Source organism: Cervus canadensis, chromosome 5 (assembly GCF_019320065.1).
Source record: "Cervus canadensis isolate Bull #8, Minnesota chromosome 5, ASM1932006v1, whole genome shotgun sequence".
NCBI classification, from domain to species: Eukaryota; Metazoa; Chordata; class Mammalia; order Artiodactyla; family Cervidae; genus Cervus; species Cervus canadensis.
The window spans coordinates 14,612,637-14,622,276 of record NC_057390.1 but is presented as its reverse complement, the minus strand read 5'-3'; the positions used below and the strand labels follow the sequence as shown (position 1 = coordinate 14,622,276).

The 9,640-nt window shown below is 32.8% G+C and overlaps 1 protein-coding gene across 10 annotated transcripts in view; it reads right to left on the bottom strand.

The window, feature by feature from the left end:
• Window positions 1-9,640, bottom strand: part of BIRC6 (baculoviral IAP repeat containing 6) — a 210,366-nt gene that overhangs the window by 53,399 nt on the left and 147,327 nt on the right. For all 10 annotated transcript variants that reach the window (XR_006269389.1, XM_043468279.1, XM_043468278.1 and 7 more), the window contains 4 exons: window positions 9,085-9,385; window positions 7,046-7,263; window positions 3,361-3,525; window positions 2,255-2,423 (listed from right to left, as the gene is read on the bottom strand). Coding sequence is in view for 9 of the 10 variants with exons in the window: in XM_043468279.1 (XP_043324214.1) it covers window positions 2,255-2,423; window positions 3,361-3,525; window positions 7,046-7,263; window positions 9,085-9,385 (853 nt within the window). In the remaining variant the exon portion in view is untranslated. The remainder of the gene's footprint in view (window positions 1-2,254; window positions 2,424-3,360; window positions 3,526-7,045; window positions 7,264-9,084; window positions 9,386-9,640) is intronic.

Genomic DNA, 9,640 nt, shown 5'->3' with positions numbered 1-9,640 from the left:
TGGTCCATCTAGTCAAAGCTATTGTTTTACCAGTAGTCATGTATGGATGTGAGAGTTGGGACTATAAAGAAAGCTGAGAGTCAAAGAATTGATGCTTTTGAACTGTGGAGTTAGAGAGTCCCTTGGATTGCAAGAAGAACTAGTCTATCCTAAAGGAAATCAGTCCTGAATGTTCATTGGAAGGATTGATGCTGAAGTTGAAACTCCACTCCTTTGGCCACCTGATGCAAAGAACTGACTCATTGGAAAAGACCTCGATGCTGGGAAAGGCTGAAGGCGGGAGGAGAAAGGGACGACAGAGGATGAGATGGTTGGATGGCATCACTGACTCGATGGACATGAGTTTGAGTGAACTCTGGGAGTTGGTGATGGACAGGGAAGCCTGGTGTGCTGCAGTCCGTGGGGTTGCAGAGTCGGACGGGACTGAGTGACGGAACTGAATTGATGGATCAGAATATATCCCAAACTCCAAAAAATTTTCTTTGATTACTAAAAACATAATTTAAGAGGTGTTCTGACAATTATCTGATGACATACTTAACTTAGTTCATTATTTTATATTTATTTATCCCAGAATCTAATTTCAAAATTATTTTTGCAACCACACTCAAGTATAAATCTATCAATTGAAATTATACCACTGGACACAGTACCAGATTCAAGCATATACCTAAACTTTGGACAAAGAAATTTCTTTACTCTGGAATAATAATGCAGGAAAGGCAAATACTAAATTTCTAAATAGTTCCAAGAGTATTAAATTCGCTATAATTCCATATATTTACCAGAATCACAGCTTATTTATTAAATACACACTTACCAGAAAGTGCACCTACTTGAATAGATTATTTTAAACAATAAGAGTAATACCACATTTCCCTTTTGACTCTAAACCATAAAGATAAAAGCCCAGTGTTACACAAAGACTGAATTTCAGAACAAGTTCTGAATGAACTTGACATTGAACTTGAATTTCCGAACAAGACAAAATTAAAACCTTTTGAGAGGTCATACAGTTTGAAAGTGAAAGTATTAATATTTTAACAATGTGGAAGCAGATAAAGAGAAACCTTATCTTACTCTGTTCAGTTTTCCTAAATGATTTACTATTAAATTTTGGCACCGATCTGAAGTACTTAAGTGTTTACAGCTCCAAATGTTTTACTTTATCAAAAAATATATTGTACATTTGATATCTATTTTTTCAAAAGAGACAAATCTAATGTATCAAACATCTCAATCTTAAAAAACCAATTTAATATAACACCAATATTTTTATAAGAAGTTTGAGGTAGGCTGGGAAATGGTGTGTGTTTTTTGTTTGTTTTTTAATTTTTGCTGCACCAGGAGGTTTGTGGGACCTTAGTTCCCCTACCAGGGATTGAACCCACACTCCTTGCATTGGGATGTGCAGGGTTTAACCACTGGACTGCCAGGGAAGTCCCAAAAATAGTGTGTTTGGAAGCATAATAATTTTTGGAAGGTGAAGAGTAGCAGCAGTAATCCCTTCTCAAATACAAGTACATTTTCTATCAATCTAATTGCATTTAAACTGCTACCAACCATCAAAACAGACTACCTCAAGATTCATTCCCATTGCTTTCCTTACCTATTATTCTTCCTTAATAATCTAACTGAATGTATGTCTATTTTCATGCGTAAGAATATGAATAAAAGCAATTACAAGAAGAAGAGCAGATAGTTTTAAAAAGTGAGTAAACAAACATCTAGGTTAAAATGAGGAGATGCCAACTGCTTATTTTTCTTGGCAATACCTGTATGTCACTGAGAGTCTAAATAAAACATAAACTTTTTATTCTACTTAAGAAAAGGATACATTTCTTGGAAGATAATTCCACAACCAAGGAAATAAAAAAGCAATTTCAGTTGATAATCAGTTGAATACTGGCAAAATATCTACCTAAAGTACTTTCATAGTTGAATTTGTAAAAACTAATATTCATTGTCAAGTATCTACAGACTTGTATAGTTTATCTATCTGCCTTTCTTCAAAAAACTACTGTCTGCAATTCTAATGTTTAAGAAAAACGTTAAAAACACACAGAAATTCAATTAACCAGGTTTGGATCACAGTATTGTCACGAAGCTGCCAGCCTTTACCCTATCATTTTCAGTTATAGGTTATTGAAAGAAAAAAATGATATTTTATCATTATAACTTTAATGATAAAATAAGTAAACAAAAGTACTCATCCACTAAGATACTGTAAAGCACTAGTTACAATGTGATTTACCTGAGTCATTTCGTAGATAAGATGACATGGCAGGGATGAGGCAGGACTGACTGAGCAGCTCTAGAAGCACAGAAGGGAGGGCATTACTGTTCTGTCCTCTACTCTCGTGAGATGACTGAGCTTCTCCATTTACAGCACCACTTGCAGGATTTATGTAACTTGCAAGAACCTAAAAATAAAAATCCATGGATTTAAAACTGAGTCTTAGCTTCACAAATTTAAAATCCCATATTTTATGTTAGATGTTCAGTCTGAATATGAAGAGTATATATTTTCAACTCAATCAATGCTTCATACTACAGGTTTTAAAAATGAGAGTTTTTTCCTTTACATTTTCAAAAGAGGATATGTTTCTCATGATGATGTACAGTGCTATGACCAGACATATAGAAGCAATCCACCTAAGAACATGAACTTAAAAGCTTAGTTGCAACTTTGAGATTATTTATTTTACTGAGTAGGTTTAATTTATAGTTAAGGGTGATGAAATCTTAGAAGTCTATATGAGAATAAGCTTATCCTAGAACTGCAAAAATAGTGCTCAAAGACTTACCTAATGCTCGGAAAAATAAAAAACAAAACCCTAATTTTAGTCAATTAGCTGATGCAGGAACAAAAGCTAATCTTTAAGAGCCTACTCTTCTCATTCTGCATTAAAAACTTTATAAACTAGTTCACCTTGCCCAATTCTAGAAAACGCAATACAATGTGAGAAACAAATGTGTAAATAGATTTTTTTTAAAAAAAGAGAGTCCAGATACAGTGGTTTAGATGAGAAGTTGACAAGAAGAAAGTCAATATGGTACATTCCTGTTATTGGACAACTTCACCTTTGTCACTTTCCTCTTAGTGAAGAGGCTAAGAGGGAAGAATTCAGAATTGCAAGCACTGAAGAGCAATCTTTATCTAGTATCTTAAATGTACTGAGGGCAGGGAGAAAGTTTTTTCATTTAAAAATGAACTTTATAAAAAGTAGCTGAGGATAAGGCCAATAAAACTTAAAAATCAATAAAATAAAATAAAATAAAATAAAACTTAAAAATCAACACAGACACACAAAAAAAGACGAACTATTATCACTGGCAATATCAACTGTACAAATATACCTGCAGGAGACAGGTAACATGTTCCTCTTCCAGCCTCTGTTTGGTTAAGGCTTGCTCCACATCCCATCCAGAAGCTGTAGAGCCTGTTCCAAAGCCAGTCCCTTTGGCCCAATAGAGCTGCTGTTCCTCTGTTGATGTAGGGTTATGAGAGCTTGATACCTGTGGCTTGTAACAAAACGAAAAGAATTATTACTATTTGCTTTTATCTATCCTCACATTTCCAGTAGAAATTTAAATAGTTTAGCTGCTATGGAAAATAGTTTGGCAATGCCTTAAAAAACTAAGCAAAGAATTACAACAAGACCCAGCAATTCCACTCCTACGTATATATCCAAAGGGGAAAAAAACAAATAAACTGATACTCAAATATATTCCACTAATGTTCATAGCAAGACCACTGACAACAGTCAAAAAGTCAGCCCAAAAGCCCATCAATGGTTATATGGATAAATAAACAAACTGTGGCATATAGATACAATGGACTATTATTCAGCCATAACAAATAACTAAGCACTGATTCATGCTACGTGGATGAGTCTCAAAAACAATATGCTAATTCAAAGCAGACAAGACAATGTTACAAAGGTAACATATTGTATGAATTCATTTTTATGAAATATCCAGAGCACGTAGAGTGGAATGCAAAGTGGTAGTTAGCAAGGTTAGGGGAAGGGAAAAATGGGGAGCAAATGCTTCTATTTAAGAATAAATACAAGAAACTTTTATCAGTATTTAAAATAATCTATCAGGGATAGATTGAGTAAAGCATCTAAGGGCCTAAAGAATCAATGACTCAAAATTAAACAGAGAAAGCAGAGAGAGGAGTGGAGAGATATGAGCCAGATCTTCTCGGACGACTCTGTAATGGTATCATGTGTTTTCAATCATAGCAAGAAAGTCTGCTTTTATTTCTAGAAGGAGTACTTTCCAATTTCTTTTTTGTTCAGAATATGATGTGCAGAAAAATTAAAAACGTGAATGTTGTAGAGAAAAAAAAAAAAGACTGAGAACCACTGGTTTATTAATATAACCTCAAACTCAGTAAAGGTCAATTCTTATTATGATTACTGTTGACTATAAAATTAATTCTGTAATAAGAATCCTCCTTTAAAGAATTTTCATTAAAATATTTGCATTTAAGTATTAATTTCAAGGGTACTCTGCAAGTATTTTAATAGGAACATTTCAAGAAAGAATATTATGTACAAACAATACTTTCATAAATTGATCTGGAGAGTTGGATCAATCTATGACTAATTCCATCTTTCACATTTTATAAAATAAACTGTTAAACAAATCATGAAAATTTGGTTACATTTACCACTAGAATAATTAGGGTTATTGATAAAAACAGCTATTCATTTTTTATAAAAACATTTCTAAATGTAAAGTAAACCATATTTACAGAAAGAACACAAAACAAGTATGTGAAACTTAATGAACTGAAAACAACTTAACCATGCAGGTCAAGAATTAAACCACTGCATGCAAGAAATTGCCCTTGCTCCCTCACACTCTCATTCCTCTACAAAACTAATTATAATCCTGATTTTTATACTCATGACTTCCTTTCTTTTCTTTATAACTTTACCACCTAAACATGAAACTCTACTCACTATAACTTATTTTTATTTTTAACATTATGTAAGTGGAATCATGATGTACATATTCCTTTATATCTAGCTTGTTAGCTGTGATTATAAAACTCACCAGTTCTATTATATGTAGTTGGCTATAGCTGTTTACTTTCATTACCTTCTAGCATTCTATTACATAATAGACTACAGCTTATTTGCCCACTCTACTGTTTTTTATGTTACTTATGGTGGGACAATTTTGAAATCTTACACATTGTGACTGATGTGTACTCTAATACATTGAGTACTTTAATACATTAAGGTTTTCACTTGTACTTCTCTGGTAACTAAAGCAATAGATGACCCTTTCACATTTATTAAATATTTAGATAGCCTCTTCTGATGAAGTACCCACTCAAGCTTTTCATCTGGTATTTTTCTATCTCATTGTCGGCTTTTTCCTTTGGGAAATTTTTTTAATAATTACATTTAATTATTTTTAATTGAAGGGTAACTGCTTTACAATATTGTGTTGGTTTCTGCCAAACATCAACATGAATCAGCCACAGGTGTACATATGTCCCCTCCCTCTTAAGCCTCTCTCCCACCTCCCTTCCCATCCCACTCTTCCAGGTTGTTACAGAAACTTGGTTTGAGTTCCTTTGGGAAATTTTGGAAGCTCTTTAAATATTCTGGATATAAGTCCTTTATCAGATACATACAAATATAGCCTCCCATTCTGTGACTTGCGCTTTTACTCTCTTAAACAGTGGAGTTGATCGATCATAAAGGTATCTCTTACTTTTTTTGGTAAAATGGTATTGTTATATGTTATACATACTATAGACATTTAGATTCACCATCCAGTTAGAATTACTGTTTGCATTTAGAGCACAGCAGGGTCTAAAGATTCGTTTTTGCTCCATATGAGTATCTAACTGATCCTATCGCCATTCTGTTCCACAGTCACCTTTGTCATAGTATCAGAAAACTCTATATATGTAGCTGTCTCTATGTCTGTGGGGCTTCAATCTAACCTTCTGTAAATACCATAGCTTAATAATAAGTTTCAAAATATGAGACTACTAGATATACTGTTTCTTGTTTGAAAATGTTCTGGCTATCCTTGACCCTTTGAGTTTCTGAATGAATTTTACAATCAGCTTGTCAATTTCCACCTAAATAAACCTGGAGTTCCATCAAACTTAAGAATCAATTTGGTGGGACTTCCCTGGTCCAGTGGTTAAGACTCCACACTCCCAATGCAGGAGCGATGGGTCCTATCTCTAGTCAGGGAACTAAGATCCCACATGCTTCAAGCTGAGCAAAAAAAAAAAAAAAAAGAATCAATTGGGGAAGAAATACTAATGAAATGGTGTATTTTCTACTTCATGAGAGGTAAACATGGACAGAGACCTCAGTTTATTAAAGTCTAATTAATAAGTATCTGTTTACAAAGTTTTATATATTTTATGATGAGAGGTCTTACATATATTTTTCATGTTTATTTCTCAATATTTCCTATTTTTGATGCTATTTTAGAGGACATCTTTAAAAAGCTCATTTTATGTTTGTTGCTGGTATACAGAAATGACTTATTTTTATATACTGAAACTGGAAATTATATCCTCATTAAACTCACTTAGGCCATTATTCATTTGTAGAATTTCTATAAATACAATCAAATCATCTCAAAACAATCAGGGTTATTTCTTTCTTTCTTATTTTTCTTGTCTTACTATACTGACTAGAACCTTACTGTATTGACTAGAACCTTCAAAAAGAAAAAGGGATCACAGTATAAATTCAGTGTAACCTGGTAAATGAAAAAGCTTATTAGGCTATAACATCTTTTTTGCTTAAGTAGTTGGATTAACTTAAGGCTTTCTGAAAGAACCTAAGAAAGAAGAGAACAATTCATTTTATCCTCTTTTAAATAAGCTTTTTATTTGTTTGTTTTAGAGGCAAAAAAAAAAAAAATCAAAACAAAACAAACTGTGCCCCTCTCCCCCAGCCTCTGAAGTACTAATTACTTCAGAAAAAAACTATGCCTGTACTCCATGAATCTAACCATTTTTCATGATCTAAAGAATTACAACTGAACCTACCTCTGTTTGATTGAGGCTAGAGTTTGGAACTCGTGGGGCATGGTGGCTCAGAGCAGAGAGACAGACAAGAATGAGGTGGAGTGCCCCAATTTCCAAAGCCATCCTCCGAAGAAGCACACCATCATCGGTTGTCAAAGGCGTAGTGCTGAACAAGCTCCGAAGGACATGGAAAGGCAAGGTTGGGAGCACATTGGCTGATGGAGACTGCAAGATATGACCTAGAGTAAAAGAAGAGAACACAAAATTAAAAAATATTTAAAAACACAATAAGAAACAACAAAGAAGCTCACAAATTTATAATAACAATATAAAATTTTATCATTATATTTATTAAAGAGACAAAACAATACCATAAATGAAATTAAATACTTAATATTTAATAATAAAGTGTCTAAAAAGACATCAAATATATAAACTCCAAAAGAAAGTTGAAATATACTCATATGATACTTGTTATAGACTATGTCAAAATTATTATAATCTAAAAGTTTAAACTAAAAACTAACAACTAAAACAGCAGCATAAAAACTTCCTTACAAGAGTATGAAAGTCTTGCCCTGGAAGTAGTTTCAACCATGAATGCAAGAGTTAAACAATTTTGTTTTGTTTGCAGTAAAGTTTTCTACTATGTTCTAGCTACAGAGTATTAAAAGTAAAACAAAACAAACAAAAAAACACTTCTACATGAATGGCAAATGAGGCAACCACGGCAGAAAGATATATCAAAATTATATTTTTTAATAGACATTACTCTTTATTCACTAGACACAGTTTGAAATGGCCTAAAGATAATTTTTTTCCTTTTCAGTTTAGGGTTATAACCTACTGTCTCATAGTAAGAGTCCTAAATTACCATGGTTCTTACACTCTAGCTACTTAAAAAAATCAGCTCAAGCCTTTAGAAATTTCTGATTAAAATAAGTATACATAATTTATATCTGAACAAACAACCAGGATGTATTTAGTATGTGGACACTGTAATTTAATAACAGTTATGAACATATTTAAAATTATGCCAACATTTTTTAAGAATTCCATCAATATGAAAACACACAAAAAACTACATACACAATACTCAGTAGCTTCCAAGTTAAAGGATTCATGAATAAATTCATATAGTTTTATTGCATTATATGTACTTTGTTGTACAGGGTTTAAGACTGCATACTTTCTAAACAGCATGTGAAAGACATCACCTCTAATCAAAACCACATGATTTTAAAATAACATGAAAAAAAATTCTGATTCTCAAATGTAATGGTCATTCCCTGAAGAACTAGAGGTAAACCAAATGAAAATATACTTGCCAGGCTACTACCCTATAATTTTTCTTTGTTTTCTTCTATTAACAAAACTGTCAGCCCAATGGAAATAACCATCATAGCTTTCTGTTATGATTCTCTACTATCATTATATTATAAAATACATTATATTTTCTTCATTCTGTTCTCCTTCATCTAAATATTGTTACCAGATTCACAGAAAAATTCTTTAAAAAGATTCTCATCACATCACTACATCACTTATCATATTTTAATAAATCTTAATCATTATTCAGAATAAAATCTGAAGGTCTTAAGAAGCTTTTCCATGATCTGTTATCAATAACATCTTTTTAAATGAGTTCTCTGTGCTGCTTTATGCAAATTTCATCTGCCCTCTCATATAACATGAGCATATAAAAACTACTCAAAGCAGTCCTTCTTTCTGAAATAGCCATTCTCAGTCTACAACTGATGATTTCCTTCAAGGGCCATTAAAAACTATAATGCTGTTTTATTCAAAAGAAAATAATCTCATACTTGTAAGTCTCCATAATACTGTACTTCTCTCAAGGCTTTTATAACTTGTTAAGTCTATATGTGTATAGACATTCCTCATTGCTATTACTGTTGCACATTAGCTACTTGATGGCGAATCTAAATATCTCCTTCATGTTTAAATACTTCCAAAGATGACCAGCAGTTTTGTAAGCACATTTGAATTAATTTCACACAACCCACCTACATTAAATTCCATTAGTAACACTCAACACTTACTTCCTTCTCCATCATCTGTCACTCCCAAAACCAAGCGAAGAAGGCACTGGGCATGTTTTCTCTCTTTTAGTAGCACTTCAGCATAACCCGGAAGCCGAAGAAATAATCCAAAAGCAGCCAAAGAATGGGCAGGTATGGGAGACATGGTCTGTACTGCTGACTTGATAGGTGGGGGTTCAGCCGCAATGGTTTCTGGTGCTTCGTAAACTAATTCCCCTGATTGTTCAATAGTCACCCATTCAAACTGATCACTATCTTTTGGTTTTTCCTGAGTGGTAGACGTTACAACCGGTGCACTCACCTAAAGTAAAAACAATTTTGTTTGGCTATTTGTATGTTTCAACATCAGGTTCAAAATAAAGACTTGAATTCAAATGATCTCTTTAAAATGTAAGAATATAAAAATCAATAAAGAATGTATAGCTGAATCACTTTGGTGTACACCTGAAACTATAAAACATTGTTAATCAACTAAACTCAAATCTGAAATAAAAATGTTTTAAATCAATAAAAGGACATGTTTTTTAAAATGAGTTACATGATACCATAAGTATGG